This window comes from Aulonocara sp. 'chitande type north' Nkhata Bay, linkage group LG3 (assembly GCF_057382095.1).
Source record: "Aulonocara sp. 'chitande type north' Nkhata Bay isolate Kocher_YH1m ecotype deep benthic linkage group LG3, A_spYH_male_GT1.1, whole genome shotgun sequence".
Classification (NCBI taxonomy): domain Eukaryota; kingdom Metazoa; phylum Chordata; class Actinopteri; order Cichliformes; family Cichlidae; genus Aulonocara; species Aulonocara sp. 'chitande type north' Nkhata Bay.
The window spans coordinates 27,623,585-27,640,423 of NC_141346.1; the positions used below are offsets into that span (position 1 = coordinate 27,623,585).

General features: G+C 40.4%; 2 protein-coding genes across 5 annotated transcripts; one reads left to right on the plus strand and one right to left on the minus strand.

The window, feature by feature from the left end:
• Positions 1-4,854: 4,854 nt before the first annotated feature.
• On the minus strand, positions 4,855-7,648 carry LOC147334949 (tripartite motif-containing protein 16-like). 4 transcript variants are annotated; one of them, XM_086286897.1, is made up of 3 exons: positions 6,890-7,648; positions 6,697-6,763; positions 4,855-6,579 (listed from the first exon to the last, which is right to left on the minus strand). In XM_086286897.1, exons 1-3 carry the CDS (start codon positions 7,638-7,640, stop codon positions 5,955-5,957), a joined length of 1,443 nt encoding a protein of 480 aa, XP_086143023.1. In that variant the 5' UTR covers positions 7,641-7,648; the 3' UTR covers positions 4,855-5,954. The 4 variants fall into 4 exon arrangements, with proteins under 4 accessions (XP_086143023.1, XP_086143022.1, XP_086143021.1 ...); XM_086286896.1 differs by having other exon boundaries at positions 4,855-7,090; positions 7,163-7,470; positions 7,606-7,640; XM_086286895.1 differs by having other exon boundaries at positions 4,855-7,028; positions 7,182-7,648.
• Positions 7,649-12,456: 4,808 nt separating this feature from the next.
• LOC147334950 (polymeric immunoglobulin receptor-like) lies at positions 12,457-15,990 on the plus strand. The gene is made up of 5 exons (XM_086286028.1): positions 12,457-12,509; positions 12,662-12,997; positions 14,123-14,443; positions 15,010-15,197; positions 15,904-15,990. The coding sequence occupies exons 1-5, from the start codon at positions 12,470-12,472 to the stop codon at positions 15,988-15,990; spliced, it is 972 nt and encodes a 323-aa protein (XP_086142154.1). The 5' UTR covers positions 12,457-12,469.
• Positions 15,991-16,839: the final 849 nt, after the last annotated feature.

A 16,839-nucleotide genomic window follows, 5' to 3' on the forward strand; every position in this document is an offset into this window, starting at 1 on the left:
ATGTATTCTGGGATATTTAGCTGCACCAAAAACACAAAAAAATCACCACCAATGCGTCCTCGATAAAACAGGTGGAGCGAGAACACATCCGGGGATTCTTTTGCGTCCTCAGCTTGATGCGTGCTTTGAATTGGAACAGTACTTGGTCTCCGATTGATGACGTATTACGAGTTCACGAGAACACGAGTACGCATATTGAGATGGGGCCAATATTTCCAGGTTTTTCACTCACTTGATGTATCAGGATTACTCCACGTTCAAAATGACTGACAAGTTAATGTCACATGATAAGCAGTCACATGTCTACAAAACCTCAACAGAGACAGTTTAAGAATTAAATCCATCCTGCTGTGAAAGCACATTTCACTGCACCTTCACTCCTCCCAGTCCACTTGTGACAGCCTGATTGCTCTTCACCGAATCACAAAACTCATCGTCACGCCCCCAAGTCCTCTGACACTGGAGCGGCCAAACACACTATTTCTGGTTTCCACTTTCAAGCAAAAATATCTTGTGTTAAGGAAGCAGATCTCAGGACTCTAATGTTAATATTCCTCTACATGCAGTGTTGATCAAAAGAACCAATAATCAGTTTTCTCAGTTTACAGGATTCTCTTTGTTCTCATTATGATGGTCAGGAAGTCCTAAAAGGATATGATGTTATTCACAGTGATGTCAGAAACAGTAAAGCTTTAAACTTGGATTCAATAGATTTATTTCACAGCCTTCATTACTAATGCAACTTAACTCATCTAATAATGGAGTCAGAAAACTTCCTCAGATCAGTCAGTGGAAACCGTTTGATCAACAATGTGAATGAGACTTTTGGAGGTCACTGTAACCCTTGTGTTGTCCTCGGGCCACGGGTCTCGAGGTGAATGTTAAACAAGTATATGGGAATCCCGAGGACAACACATGATGGACAAAATAATGAGACGTGATCCAAGAAATCATGAACTTCATGCAAGTCTGTTCATTCATGACTATAATCATAAACTTGATGAAGGAAACAGTTTTTCAAGTTTACATTATTTTGAAGGTAAACAGACTGTCGCTGATAATGAAACACAATGAAACCATCGACCTCACAGCAACGTGAAGCTGATTTGAGATGTTTAGCTTTATTTCATTTCCTGTGATTCAGTTTTTTACTGAATGGCAGTTTGTAATGAAGTATTCACGTTGATTTTATGATGATGATTATGTATGATAAGCTCTGATTACGCTGTAGCGTAGAACAGGAGGTGATGCTTTTCTTTTCTTACAGAATCAGTGGTGTTTGTGTTCTTCGATCCACAGTGATCTGCTGCTTTATTCTCTGATCTCATACAAACTCTCAGAGTGTAGCTGTGAGTTCAGACCCTCAGGATTCATTTAGAGACTTAAACTTTGTACTTGAAGCTTTAATGTTTTGATTGATAAGTTGAAATTGTGTTATGAACAAATGTTATTTTTCTATTCATCTATTTAAAAATAATTAATAATAGTACATGTAAAGATATTTTATGGATTTATAAATGTACATTTTAAAAGCAAAACACAGCAGTGTTTGAGTCTTAAGAAGTGAAACACAACACTGACTCACACACTTGTAATCATAACTCAACGTGTCATAAATGTTTCCTGTGCGCTGCAGTTTCTTCTGTTTCATAGTTTCTACATTATTGCGGCTCCAGCTCAGCTCACACCTCTGAATGACAGGAGGCAACATGACGTTTAGAGGATACTGGTGACTTATGAAAGTAGACTGGTAATAATCACTTTCTGATATTTGATACTGACTCTGCTGACAGTTGGTCTGTGTAGATCAGCAGAAATGTTTCATATAAATGTGAATTTAGAGTAAAACAGACCAAAGAAAATGTGTTGTGATGTGTTGTTGGTGTAATTGATTTTAATGAATGTGAGAAACCCAGATGTGTTTGTGTCTCTGCAGTAGAGAGACGAGGAAGGATCGGCCTCTACTGTGGACTGACAGCAGCTCTGCTTGCAAAATTGTTTGCTGCAAACAGGAAAATCAAATCAAATAATAATAAAAATAGTATTACACATATATTATGAATATTAATTATTAATACACTGTGATAGTTTGATATTTATTGTTGTCTCAGACCTTGAAAGTTACAGGTGTTTTAGGCTGAGCCTGTGGAGCAGGATTAGAGCTGTCGCTGGTTTTGGGTTAGTGACAGTTCAACAGGTGCCGTGAAGTTGTTAAAATTAGATCTACTTTAATAATCTGCTTAAACTGGAACCCAAAGTGGGAACTCTTCCTGGGTTTAACGTTAAACTTAAATGTTTTCACTCAAAACCACAAAAACTAAAACACTGTGCTTAAAACTGTGCTTTTCTGAGATCATTTGGAGAAATAAAAAAAAGCCAAAAAACAAAAACGAATATTTCCTGTGCTCTGTCTCGTTCCCCATGACCAGGCCATATATATAAAATAAGAAGAAGCTGAGGTGTAAACAGGAACCAACAAAGTCTGTGCTAAGTTCAAGCATTTTAGCCAGTTTAACTGTGGCAGGTTGCACTCTGTTACCATTTACGTTTACCAGCTGAGGCGCAGAAAAGATCACAGACTGGAAAACTGTCGGACCAACACAGGAAGTCTCAGATGCAGAAGTTTTACTGTGTCCAGGGCTGGCTGGGCAACACCGGAAATGTGAAAAGACAAAACAGGTTGGAACACAAACCAGTCACTAGAAGGAGCATCGGCTACAGGACAAAGTCTTCGACTGTTTGTGCTCCTCAGCACGCACTGTTTTATTTCCAGCTGTTGATGGTGTGTGGCTGGGCTCAGGCTGGGAAACCTCAGAATCAACAGGCTGAGGAGTAAAACAGTCCAGCGGGGATACAGTGCCAGTAACAGCGTGTAGGTGAGTCTGGGGTGGAATAACAGTCCTTTGTTCAGCTCAACAGCTGGAAAATCCTTATTGGCTAACTCAGAGAAAACACTGCGAGCATTACCAGAGTCTGACGGCTCAGGAACACAAAGATCACTAACGAGGACAACCGGTGAATAACTTGACACCAAGTAGTCACTCTGAATAATGTCTGTAGAGTTCAAACACACAGTAACAGAGTTTTCTGATTTAGGAGATACAGAGTCCACGGAAGACGAAACAGTGTTACTCACAGTGGTAGATCTGTCATGAAGTCCAGGATCAGAAAGCTCGAGCTGAGCGTGTGAAACACAGTCACTCTCTCCCACGGTTGCAGTCTGCTCAGCTGTACTGGAGCGACGGTGGCGTGAACGCCGTTTTCGGCCAATCTGACAATGTCTGACGTTTTGACAAACACCGGTCCAGGAAGCGCTCCTCTCCTGTTCAGGTGGAGTAGTTTAGTGGACCCGGTTTGTATAAACTGCAGTTTCCTGTTCTTTGAATTTAAATTGTTGTTCTGCTAAATGCAGTTTGTCAGTCTGAAGATATTGTAGCTGCTGCTGAGGGATATCCTGCTGTTTTGTTCTCAGTTTGTTTTCCTGTTTTGTGCTTCTCGTTTGTTCTCGGTTGTGTTGCTGTAGTTCTTTTTGCTGCTGTGTGCGTTGGTTTGTGTCCTCTGCATTCAGTGTGGTTTTGTGCAGTTCTGTCACTTGAGCAGTGACCATGTTCGATGTCTTAAATGGAGCCTTAATAATTTAAAGTGAGTGTGTGTGCACCTGTTTGAGGTGGGGTTAATTGTGTATTGCTTTTCTTTGATGAAGCATTGTTTAATTTTGTGTGTCTTGAAAAGTTGTGAGGTTTATGCGTTGTTGTTGCACAATTTTGCTCATGTAAAGTTTGAGGTATTTGTGGCGGGGTGTGGTTTGTGGCTGCAGGGGAGGATCAGCGGGTTCAGGGTTGTGGTGTCAGTGAATGCTGCTTTTGTCAGCCGGCAAACATCATCTAATCATTCTTCCCTGTTTCAGTAGCACCCAGGACTGATCCAGGACCGGATTCCCTTCACGATTGAGTGCACGTTCAAAAGCGCCTGAGTTGATCTATTTTTTTTAATTTATTTATTTGATGGATCCGCCTTCCCCTTGTGTCGACCATTCTCACCTGCTGGTAAGCCTCAGTCCTGAACTCCTCTTCCCTGTATGGTTGAATGTGAAGTTGCTTTCTCTGTCTGAATAATAAATCTTGGAAGCACATCTCCTGCCTCACTTTAGTGTAAAGAACCTTTGTTCAAAAAAATTAACTGTTGGTAGATCCACTTTACAACGAATCATCCATCAGTAAAAATCTAACTCAAATCAAATACAACAAATTCAACATTCATAGAAAAAAATCCAACCCTGCAGGGATCAAACATCTGATCAAACACCAGGGTTGGACACAGACTTTCTGATCTGACATCACAAAGTTATTCTGAAGCTGTAAATCTAATTAAAAACTCCCCAAAACTACTAAGAGAAAACCCTTAAAAGGTTCAATGATAGAAGGAAAATCCTTTACATGTAAAATCAACAGAGGTTCCTGATAAACAGACTAATAAACAGAGAATAGCTGAACAGTTTCTGTGACACAGACGTAAAAATGCATAAATGCTCCATGATTTTCATTTCTATCCATCATCTTGAACACTGACTATAAATGTGTTCACTTCATTATTGTGTGATTTGGTTTCTTCACGTGTCTCCTTCAGTGCAAATAAAGGACTGTTAGAGTGTGTGCTGTGTGTTTTTCTGAAGCATGACAATCTTTTCCAACAAGTATTTCCAGCTGTTTGTCTCCACTCTGCACTTTAGTCTTTCTTCCTGTCATGTCTGTGTTTGTCCACCAGGTGTCTCCCTCAGCTCATTTTCTCCAAATCAGAAGCTTCAGATTTGTGGAGACACTCTGCCTGCCAGACACAGCTCAGGGCAAAGAAACATGTGTATCCTCCACAATATACAGGCCTGTGTTATTTAGTTTTATATTTAAATGTATAAATAATCGAGTGTGATCAAACTTTACATATGAAATATAAAATTAAATGTCAAACATTAAGTATTTAATTTTTGTTACATTTTAAAAGTTTTAACCTCAAAGACATTAAGTTTACAGTCATATATGATAAAGAAAATCAACAATCTTCACATTTCAGAAACTGGAACCAGCTTTAAATGAGACTAAAATAATGATAAAACAATCAATTCTCTAATAATTGACTAACTGATGTGTTAAGTCTAATTGTTGAATGTTGCCATTGTGTTTCTTAAATTTGTACAGTCTTAGTTTAAGCAGCCACACTGTGCTGGGGGAGGTTTTATTGTAGATACATCCTATCTGAAAGATCTGTTTCTTCTGATGTAAGCTTCCTGGGTTTATGACCCTTTTTTCAGCAGGAGGTCACACACACACACACACACACACACACACACACACACACACACACACACACACACACACACACACACTTACATACAGTGCCTTGTCTTTGTAACCAAAGGGGGTTGCAGGGGGAGGTGTTTTGTAAACTATTGTTTGAAGTTTGTCAATAAAAGGCAGCGAGAGGAGGCCACCAGTGTGGTCATTTCAACGTGCTGGTCACAGATGGAAGGGCCTCCCTTGCGCAAGAAATCGATCGAACACTGTTGCCTTGTTTTTCTTTCATGGGAATAAGTCCTGGATACAGCGGGGTCTGAGTTTAGACCCAACATGATGAATCACTGCAGCTCCAATATATTTTTGCATTTGACAACCCACTACAGCAACTACAGAATAAAAGCACTAACCAGACTGATGACAGATTTCAAACATGCTGAATATGAAGAGTAGTATCATTTAAACTCACATGATTATCAGCCATAAGAACAAATTCAGATTTATATTGATGTAAGTTATATAAATGTAAGTACAGTTTGAATCAGTGCAATATTATTTTCACACATCAATGGACCACTGAACTTCTCAGCTTCTAAAATTTAAAGCCTCATTTAGAAACTACACAAGTACATATAATGGTCAGGGATCAACATGAACCTGTCTTCTCTATTTGACTTTAATCAACTCTGCAGTGTCTCCATCAAAGGAATAAAGCCAAAATCCAGCATAGAGCGGCTGAGTGAATGTGGTCTGGACTCTGTGGAGGAGAGTCATGGTTTCAGAGACGCTGTAGAAAGACAGAATACCTGCTCTGTGATCCAGGTACACTCCTACTCTGGAGGACCGAGGACCTGAGAGGACAGTTTGGACTTTGTTGTGCCAAAATTGAAAACTGTTTGTGTCACAACGTAATGCCCAAGATTTGTCATTGTTTCCAAATAAACATTCATTGCCCGTCCCCGCTCTGCTGATATTCTTGTATGCGACTGCTACACGAACTCCTCTCCCTCTCCACTCCACCTCCCAGTAACAACGTCCAGTCAGACTCTCTCTACTCAGGACCTGAGACCATTCAGTGAATCTGTCTGGATGATCAGAATAAGACTGTTGTTGGTTCATCAATGTTACTTTTCTGTTCCCTTCAGATAATAACAGACGTCTGTTTGCTGTGTTTGGATCCAGTGTGATTTCATGTGAATATTTTAAGAATCCAGCTCTGGTCTTTGGCTCTGGTGGTGACAGTAAAACATCCTCTTCAGTGACTGTCAGTGAGATGTTTGTCCATTCCTCTCTCAGAATGTCCTGTAGTTTATCTCTGGTCTCTGACACAGCTGCTGTCACATCCTCAAAGTAGCTCAGAGGACGAATATTGATGCTGGATGAGTGTGTAGACTCACTGAGTGCTGACAGTGAGGGGTAGTTGTGTAGAAACTGGTTGTGATCCTCTGTGTGTGAGAGCTGCTCCAGCTCGCCGTCTTTCCTCTTCAGCTCAGCGATCTCCTGCTCCAGCTTCTCCTGAAGCTCTTTGACTCGACTCACTTCAGTTTCCTGCTGGGATCTGACCTGCTGCTTCACATCAGAGCTTCTTTTCTGGAGGAGACGGATCAGCTCAGTGAACATCTTCTCACTGTCCTCCACTGCTTTATCAGCAGAGCCATTGATGGCCTCCACCTCCTGTTGAAGCAGCTTCACATCTTTCTCTCGCTCCTGGATTCTCTGCTGGATGTTTAGTCGTCTCACCTCGAGCTCCTTCTGCTTCTCAGTCCTTTCTGCTGCAGCTGGGACTGTTTCATGGCCTTTATGTTCATCCATTGTGCAGAGATAACAGATACTCTGCTGATCAGTACGACAGAAAATCTTCATCACCTCATCATGACGAGAGCAGAATTGCACAGGAAGATCCTTGGATCTTCTTCTAGGATTGCCCAGCCTGTGTTTCTTTAATTGAGCTGCATCATAGTGAGGTTGGAGGTGTTTCTCACAGTAAGAGGCTGGACAAGATAAACAGGACTTGATGGCTTTCAGCTTCCTCCCAGTGCAGACATCACAGGCCACATCTTCAGGTCCAGCATAGCAGTGATCAGCTGGAGCAGCTTGGAGTCCAGTCTTCTTCAGCTGCTCCACTAAAGCTGCTAACATGGTGTTTTTCTCCAGGACAGGCCTCGGTGTGAAAGTCTTCCTGCACTGAGGGCAGCTGTGGATTCCCTTCCTGTCCTCTTCATCAAAGTGAGATTTAATACAGTTCCTGCAGTAGCTGTGTCCACAGGGAATAGTCACCGGATCCTTCAGTAGATCCAAACAGATGGAACAAGAGAAGGTTTCTCGGTCCAGCTGAACTCCTTTCTGCGCCATTTCTCCTCTCAGTGTCAGTGACTGTGTGAGTTTCTCTTCCTTATAACTGAAACTAGTCTGAGCTCTGATCTCAACAACATGTTTCTGCAGTGAATGGAGCCTGTCTTGTTTATCAGGCTGTGTCTCATTCCAGGAAGAGGAGCGGTTTGAGAGCGATACTGTGTGTTTAACCCTTTTTATTTACTGCAGATCACAGAGCCTGTGTCAGCTCAGTTATCAGAATCAAACAGTGAAGCTGACCTGTGTAAGTCAGCAGGTCAGACAGTATGTTAATGAGGGCAAATCTACAAAGCAGTAATGAACTTTTCATAAACCACATTTAATACAAATCTATGATACGTCCATAAGTCTGCACCGTCTGAAACCTCCTCACATTTCAGCCCTCATTTCTCATCATATTGTGATCTACAGTTATTTATGGTTCAGTGAGTTTTGCTTGGAGTTTCCAGCTTCTGAGAGCAACATTTACATCACTGAAGTATTTATGATTCCCCTGGTATAAAAAAGCTTCACAGTAAAATCTCATCTTTGTAACATTCACACTGAAACATGTTTCCTATACTGCATGATAAAGACAGCTGAACACGACGTCCCCAGAAACATGTTTTATTATCAGAAACAGACAAAAAGAATCAGCTTTCCTGACCTACAGTTTGATGGTTCAAAAGCACGAAGGACAAAAAATGTAAGAAATCTGTCCTCTCCTCATCCTTCACCACCCTCAGGGTGACCTTCATTTTCTTTGCTCTCTTTACCTTCATCATCCTCTGCATCGTCTTCTTGCTCACTGTCTGCACACACACACACACACACACACACACACACACACACACACACACACACACACACACACACACACACACACACACCTCTACATCAATGAAGGAAACAGCACAGATATGAGCCTCTTAACCTGCTCACAGCCTCATACTGTTTTTAACATCAGAGGTCACCAAGGATCGCCATAACAACTGTAACTAATACCAGAATAGGTCAAAGGTCAGAGTTGTTAAAGTGGTTAAATATATGAAATACTCAACAGTGTGTCAGAGAGAAGGGAGCAGCTATCAGTCTGAGTCATACACTGAGCAGTTTGGCAGCATTCATGGTTTTATTGACACAGTTATGATCAGTTTGAAGTGTTGCAGCATGTTCACTCCTGCTCTGCATGTTGTGCAGTTACTCATGTGTTAAACTGTGTGTGTGCAGGCTGTGGCTCTGTTTCACTTCCACAGTTCAACTACAGAGGGCGCTAAAAGGGTCCAGGTCATGTTAGTCTAAGTGCCTGAAAAGAAGTTCAGTTTCCTTCTTTTTAAGATATCCAGGCTGAACTTCACGACAACAATTCAAGCGTCTACCAATGAGAGTTCAGGATACTGTGATTGATCTACGACGGGGTGGTAAACACATCAGAGGGTGACCTCAAGTGTTTTTATGTCTAGTTAACAGAAAGAGTAGGAGTATAAGCCATGTTTGCTCAGCAGCAGCTTTATATTAGAGGGTGTAGCTTTAGTATTTTAGCTTTTATATAAACCCCTGTTTCACCCCTGCTATGTGCCTATTGTGAAGAGGGAAGCTGTGACCACTAGAAGTATAGTAGTAGGTGGTCGGAGGAGGCTTTAGTGGGACTACAGGGTTGTTTTGAGGTGACAGACTGGGAGACACTCTGAGCCTCACGGTGAGGACACCAGTGGGCTTACTGAGTGTGTCACTCACTACATAACCTTCTGCACCAGCTCCATTGTCCCAGCATGGACACATTGCACCATTGCTGCCTCTCCTGCACCATTCACTTCCACTCGTGACCAGATTCAAAGACAAAGGAGAAGACTCCAATCAAGCACGTTGTAACGTCGGGTTGTGTTTAGTGGTTGAGAGGAGGCGGCAAAACACTTAGCAGGATAGTCGAAAGAATACACACTCGCACTGGCATTGGGAATTCCACAGTATGTTCTTTAATATACCTTCTGTTCATCAACCATATAAGCCCGGTTGAACGGCTGCAGCTTAACAAACATAGCGCATAGTGTTCGTACAACCCATTACGTTGCAAACAAAGGTGTCTGGAGAGGTAAAACATAAAATCTGTCCATCCTCATGCACTAGCGTGTAAGCACATGTCCACACAATCACAGAGAGAGCCAGTGGCGCATATGGATGACAACATTAACCCTCGACTTGGGTTGTCTTAAAGAGACACCACACCATTGTGACTGTTACAACATCTGCTGGACCAGACCAGATGAGTGCTGTGTCCTCAAGGCCTGTCCCACCCAGCTTTGTGGAGTCTTTTATAAATTGTTCATGTTGAGTTTGCCATCTTCAGAAGTTTTATGATGACTCTGCAGTGGTTGGATGTATCAGTGTGTCATGGTCCGGCTGAGTGCAGGTTTTTCCATAGAGCCGGTGGCTCCACCTCTGGGCGGAGTCATTGCATTACAGCCTGCAGTCCACACCTGTTGGCAATTAAGCTGCCAATACTTAAGACCAGCGTCACCAGGTCTTCAACTAACCTCTGTTAGTGTAGGCCGACACAGCTCTTGTGATATTGTTTACAGTGATATTCTCTGCCTGTAGTCATCCACCTGATCCCGATGCTCAAACTCTGACAATACTCACCTTCATTTGGACGCCAGTTTTCTCTGCAGCTCTTCCTCCACAGCTCCTGCTCACTTCTCCTCCCTGCCACAGTTACCGGATACCACATGTGTATACCACATGTGTATACCACCACCGGTATCCATCACCGCCTCACTCGGAACACTTACCCCTCTCATGCAGATCCTCCACCTACAATAAGTAACACAGTTCTTGTCCATATTTGGTCTTTCCTGACCTGCAGAAAAACACCTTCTGAACTTTATCTCCTCTCGTTACAGTGACTCAAAAGTCTCCTGGTTTCGTTCCCTCAGCCTGACTTCCCTTTTCCCCACGTCACAGAATTCATATGTGTATAGTTTCCTAGTACTTCATGTTTGTTGTACAGTTCACGTTTGTTAAACTACTTCTTAGAATCTCACGTACATCATGGTTCACAGTTCATAGTCACATCATAGCTGTGATTCTGTGTTTGTAAATAACGTCTTGTTATCATGTTTCCCAGTGACTCTGTTTGTATCTGCAATTGAGTCCGTTTGTCTGGTTTGGTCTCTGACTGTGACACAGTGACAGAGATGAGGCTGAATACTGGGCTGTTTTGTCACATGGTGCAAGCAGAATCATCTGCAGCTCAACGTAACAAATAAACACAACAAATAAACACAACAAATAAATGGATCTGGCTGTATGGGTACTTAATGATCAAGCTGGCAGTAATGTTGTGGTGTTTAGTAGACAGGAGGGTGGGAAGTGTGAGAGGAAATGACACACAGGACATGGTTTGAGGTAGATTCATACCCAGGCCCTGCAGTGAGGACTATAACCTTCACTACATTGGTCGTCTGCTCAGCCAGGTTAACTATAACAACACTGTAAATTCAGTCTGACAGTGAGTTAGTGAGTTAATGACAGTGAGTCAAACCCACTCCCTCCTCCAACTATGACGGCCTAGACAGAGACTTTATGCAAGTTTCTTTGAAGCTGGCAGACAGTGAAGGTGAAGGTGAGCATAACTGAGTTCTAGCGACTCCTTCTTACTTTAATAACTGGTAAATTTCACTGAAGTTCAAAACAACTCTCAAACCACCAGGAAGGAGACAACAGAAGTATTTATTTTTACCTTCATTGTAATTTCTTCCTTTACCTAAGCTGGTGAGAGGTTGTTGTTGTTGTTGTTGCTTTCAATTTGTAAGATTCCTGCATGAAATGATTTGATCGAATATTTTTAATTTTATATTTTAAATGGTTTACTGTTGTCTATCAGGTAGAGGAATACAATATCTCAGGGTATCTCTGTGTAGCCTGCTGTTCTTGCTACATAACAGGGATATGTGTTTTCCTCTTCAGAGATTACAAAAGGGTTCATGTTCAAAGAAAGTCTTTAAATCCATTTTCAAATTTGTGCCATTTGGCTAATTGTGCCATTTACTTTCAATATTTTATATAAAATAATCTCAAAATGAGACAGCAAAAGAAAAAAAAAAAAGATTTCTAAACAAATTAATTAATATGCCTCTTTATTCCTAAGAAAACAGTCAGCTTTGAGATGTTGTTTATTTTTGTTTTTTAGATAGCACAGAAAGGAAACAGGAGGGTGATGAGAGTGTGAGGGGAAATGACACAGGAAGTGGTCGGAGGCAGAATCAGACCTGGGCCCTGCAGTGAGGACTCTAGTTTTATCCATCTGTTAAGCTGGTGACAGGTTTTTGTTGTTGCTTATAAATTCAGTTTGTAAGATTTGTGCATGGGATGATTTGATCAGATATTTTTAGCTTTATATCAACTCTATGATTTATTTTGAGTATTTAATGTTAAATAATCTCAGAGTGCAACATCAAGAAATGATGGTGATTCAGAAATAAATAAATAAATAAATATCCTTTTTATTCCTTAAGCCAAACACAATATTCAGATGAGAATAAAATGCCAGGAACATTTTATAACCTGGAGAAAAAATCAATGTGCTTCATGTGTTCCTCTCAGAGGTTGAACCAGCTGTCGTCAGGTTTTCAAAGTCAAATTTGGTCTGAAACTCTTTTCATTCACACTTACGGCATCAGGGAAACTTCACAGCACTGATCTACATCATCGTGTGATGGATGCATCTAAAAAAGTTGAAGGAAGTGATAAAAAGGAAACAACTCATTCAGTAAATTCAGTTTTCTGATGATCTGACAGAGTGAAGAGTCAGACGCTGTTCTTCTGAAGTTTAACGACTTTTCTGCATCAGAATGAAAATCCTCCATTTTCTCTTCTTCTGCTTCTTGTCAGGTGAGGACTGATGATCTTAATGTTGCTCTTTAATTCAAAATATACTCAACTTTATAAAACACTTTATGAAATACATTTATCTACATACAGTAAATAATGTTGTGATTATCCATCTTGTGTTAAATGTATTATTATTATTTTTCATCTGACAGGTCCAGCTGGGCTCGTCAAGGCAAAACATAATATTTGGTCTGCAGCTGAAGGATTTAATGGCACGCTTAACTGCAACTTATCTTTGTCTGGAAGCACAAAGTTCTTCTGTAAGGAAAAATGTGAGCGAGCAGAAGATATCCTCATTAAAACAGATGGAAGCACAGCTCAGAGTGGCAGATACAGCATGAAGTATAAAGATGGATCTCCAAGAAGAGGAATTGTGTTTTTAAGCTTCTCACAAATGATCAAGACTGACGCAGGAATGTACAGGTGTGGTTTGGGAAGATCTTCTGCTCCAGATTCATACTTTGACTTTGAGGTCAGAGTTTCAAATGGTGAGTTTTTACTAAAGGTCACTGAAATTGAAAATGTGGAGACCCCCCAGGTCTAATTTAGTAATGTGGACCACTTTTAGATCAACCTGTTCAATCAATAAATACAAGCACATTTTACCTGTTATTCCACTTAAGTATCCATGTTATATGGCATGTGACAACTGTACTAAGATAACGTTTTAGCACCTCAGTGTAAATCCTACAATAATATTCAATGATTTATTGATTCAAATTTAGGCTCTGCTAAAACTGAGTTTTACACCACCTCCAACTATCAAAGTCTAAAGCAAAATCTTGCTTTTGTTCAGATTTTCTTTTGTCTATAACTGATTTTGAGCATCAGTATCATGGTTTACATCATGATTTAAATAGATGAAATCTACTAATTTAATTCCTATGATGGAGAGTAACAGAAGAAATGTTTGACCTAAAAAGTTGATGATCTTCCAAGAGTGTCATCATGCTAAAAAGAAGTTAGTCACCTTTTTTATATACAGGCTCATCTTCAAGCTGTGAGTCCTGAGAAATGCCTCAAAAAAAGGACAAATGAAACAAAAACTAAAACATTTGCAGTCACACCGGTGAACTTCAAGGGTCTATAATGCTGCTCTTTAAGTTCATAGTATGTATGTTACATTTTGCATGGGTTCATTAAATATGCAACAACAAGTTTTGATTCTCAGAGGATCAGGTAAGAATGTGTTTTTCAGATTTTTCTGATTTATTATGAAATGATAACTGTGCTCATTTGATCCATGAAATATAATCATAATACAACAGTGTAAAAAATGACCCAACACACTAGTATGTTGTATGTTGTATGCTTGTGGGGTGTTTATTGAAGTGCCACACACGTGGCTTTACGTTTCGGCACATAAGTCATAAGCACACAAACTCTCTCTCTCAGGTCTCCGCCTTCACTATATATATAGGGAGAAACCTCAATGGTTAAATGACCACCACCTGTCCCTCCAGCCTCCTTGGCACTGCCCCTTTGAGCTCACTGCCCCACTCCTCCCCTGCAGCTGAGCCAGGGACCACACCTCCCCTGCAGCTGAGCCAGGGATCACACCTCCCCCACAAACTGGTTCAGTTCAGACTAATTAATGTTCTTCTATTTCACAGATCTGGATAAAAACGTTGGTTTTTATCGCACACAAACTGAGGGAGAAAAGATGACATTGGTATGTTCCAACAACACATATGGACACAGGAAGTTCTTTTGTAAGAATGAGTGTAAGAATGAAGGGGAGATCCTCATTGACACAACTAATAACAAATCTGAGAGTGGCAGATACAGCATTGAATACAGACCAGGATCTGTGTACGGACTGTATGCAACCATCACACAGTCGTCCAAGTCAGACACAGGAAAGTACATCTGTGGTTATGGGAACCCTCTGTCTCCAGATTCATGTGTGAATGAATATGTTCTTGTCATTGATGGTAAGTTTCTTTTCAAAACAGTAAAAAAAACTTTTAACTTTTGGTGACTTTGAGGTGAGATTGTTGTTACTGCCAGAGATCAGCTGATGGGTTGAGACATCATTATACCTTTCTAACAATACAATACAATACAATACAATTTTATTTATATAGCACATTTAAAAACCCGAAGGCACACCAAAGTGCTTCACAGTAATATGGAGAGTCAACATAAGTCAAAAACAGGGTACAAATCAGGCACAAGCACAGATAGGATAGAGGCACTAACAGACCAGGAGAGTTAGATAAATACAAAATATGCTATGAAGACAAAAACAGCAGTAAAATTAATAAAAATAATACATTTAATAAAATCTAATAAAAGATTTAAAAGTTTAATAATTAAAAGATTTAAAAGGGTATTAACTGGTCGGGAAAGCCAAGTCAAATAGATATGCTTTTAATCTTGATTTAAAGGACTGGATAGAGTCCAAGGCTCGAATAGAAGCAGGGAGGCTATTCCAAAGGTTGGGTGCAGCTGAAGCAAAGGCACGATCGCCTCTGGTCTTCAGTCTAAACTCAGACAGCAACAACACAGAGTGAAAGTGTCACTGCAGGAGTCTCTACACATTGTCCTGACTGCTCCTGGCTTCTGGTTGTGCGTGCGTCCGTGGATGGTGTTTTGCTGATGGCTGTTTTCCTCATGCTCTGCTACATTAGTAAGACAAGGAGGAACTTTGGACTGAACACCAGAGAAAATGACACAAACATAGAGGTGAGTTTGTGTCACTTGTTTTCATCACTTGTCTGTTGTTGCAGGTTTCAGTGAGTGTTGTTGATTCATGCTGTCAGTGTGACTTTCTCAGTGAAATGTAGTGAAAAGAGGTGATGTTACCTGTTATTACGGTTCCTTCAATAATATCCTTGTAGTGTTAGTCCAATAATCACACAACTGGTATGTTAACTCCAACTTTAATGGTCGCCTTCTTTCGTTCAACCACACAAAAAAAACCTGACCCTCCAAAACTTCTACTCCCCCTTCCCACCTGCACGTAGCCATGCCCCCCTTCACTGGACACTTGCGCAGTGGGACAGATACATCTTAACAGTCGTCTTTACCAGCAGTGGGAGGTGAAGACAAAGTGAACAATTTTAATACCAGACAGAAATATTTTCTATAATTATGTAGATATAAATGCATACAACATATTTTTTGGTCCTTTGAGGTTATTCCACAGCATCATAATTTCAGGATGTCATATCTAAAAGTGTGAAAGCCCCTTTAGTTCTGTTTCCAGACACTGTAGTACATGTATGCTGCTCTGAAGCAAATCTGTTTAACTTCCTATGATATTTATAATGTTACATTTTTTTTTGTTTGTTTGTTTCTCTTGAATAAACTTTGTGCTTCTGTTTTTTTAAAGTTCAATTTGCATTAAACTGTGATGCTGCATGAGGTTATTGTCTTTTTTTTTTTTCAGTTATCTGTAACACATGAGAACTGGGATCCAACCATCAAACACAAAGAGTCCAAAAGCAACAGGACAAAACCCACTCTTCATTATTAAAGACCAAAATCTAAAAAGTAAAAATGAATTTTGAGATTTGTGATTTCACAAATCGATTGCTATTTCCCAACTGTAACTGAAAAATGTTGTAAACATTTGGTTTTATTTCATTCATTGTTGTCTACTGTATGATTTATACATCTATGTGCTTACTTATGATAAATATCTGATAGCAGATAATTATCTAACTTTGCTTCTGGAGATTTGTCGTTTGTTTGTGTTGTTTGCTGTTTGTTTTGCGTTCCAGTAATCTGATCAAGCACCTCAACTGGAGAATTGCAGAATAGACCCTGTACACGAGAAAATGCTAACTTCCTGGTTTGAGACCGGATGTGGGGTTGTACATTTCCGGTTGCTTTACTTTGCGGTCAATCGCTACTGTGTAGATATACTCCAAAATCATGTCCAAAACTCGAAAACGGAAAGATCGCGTTAAGTTACAAAGAGCAGAAGGTGGGAACACTCGCCACTGTTGTGTCATAAAAAAATCTAATGATCAACTTTGACGTTTAAAGCGTTTAGATCGATCAGTTGTTTACATCACTCAACACAAGCAGAACTGCATCACTGCATGCAGAAGACACATCGTCCACATTCAGAAGCACATCTCTGTATAGTGACAATTATTATGATTTAAACAGGCAAATATTCAGCATTCAAACTACAGGTGAAGAATAGTCAAACCAGATGTTTCCCCTGTTTTGTTGATATCAGCTAGTCAAGTACACACCTACACAGCATGTTAACAAACCGTGAAAAAAAGCCACACAAAAATTTCTTTTTTTTTAAATCACATTGTTTCCTGCATCCTGATCGCTGCAGACGATCTCCTCCGTGACATCTCTCCTG

Coding starts and splice junctions, on each gene's coding strand:
- LOC147334949 (XM_086286894.1), bottom strand. CDS start 7,640: ATGGCGCAGAAAGGAGTTCAGCTGGACCGAGAAACCTTCTCTTGTTCC. Junction 7,091..7,162: donor TGTGCAATTCTGCTCTCGTC/ATGATGAGGTGA, acceptor CAATGGATGAAC/ATAAAGGCCATGAAACAGTC.
- LOC147334950 (XM_086286028.1), top strand. CDS start 12,470: ATGAAAATCCTCCATTTTCTCTTCTTCTGCTTCTTGTCAG. Junction 12,510..12,661: donor CTTCTTCTGCTTCTTGTCAG/GTGAGGACTGAT, acceptor TTCATCTGACAG/GTCCAGCTGGGCTCGTCAAG. Junction 12,998..14,122: donor TGAGGTCAGAGTTTCAAATG/GTGAGTTTTTAC, acceptor TCTATTTCACAG/ATCTGGATAAAAACGTTGGT.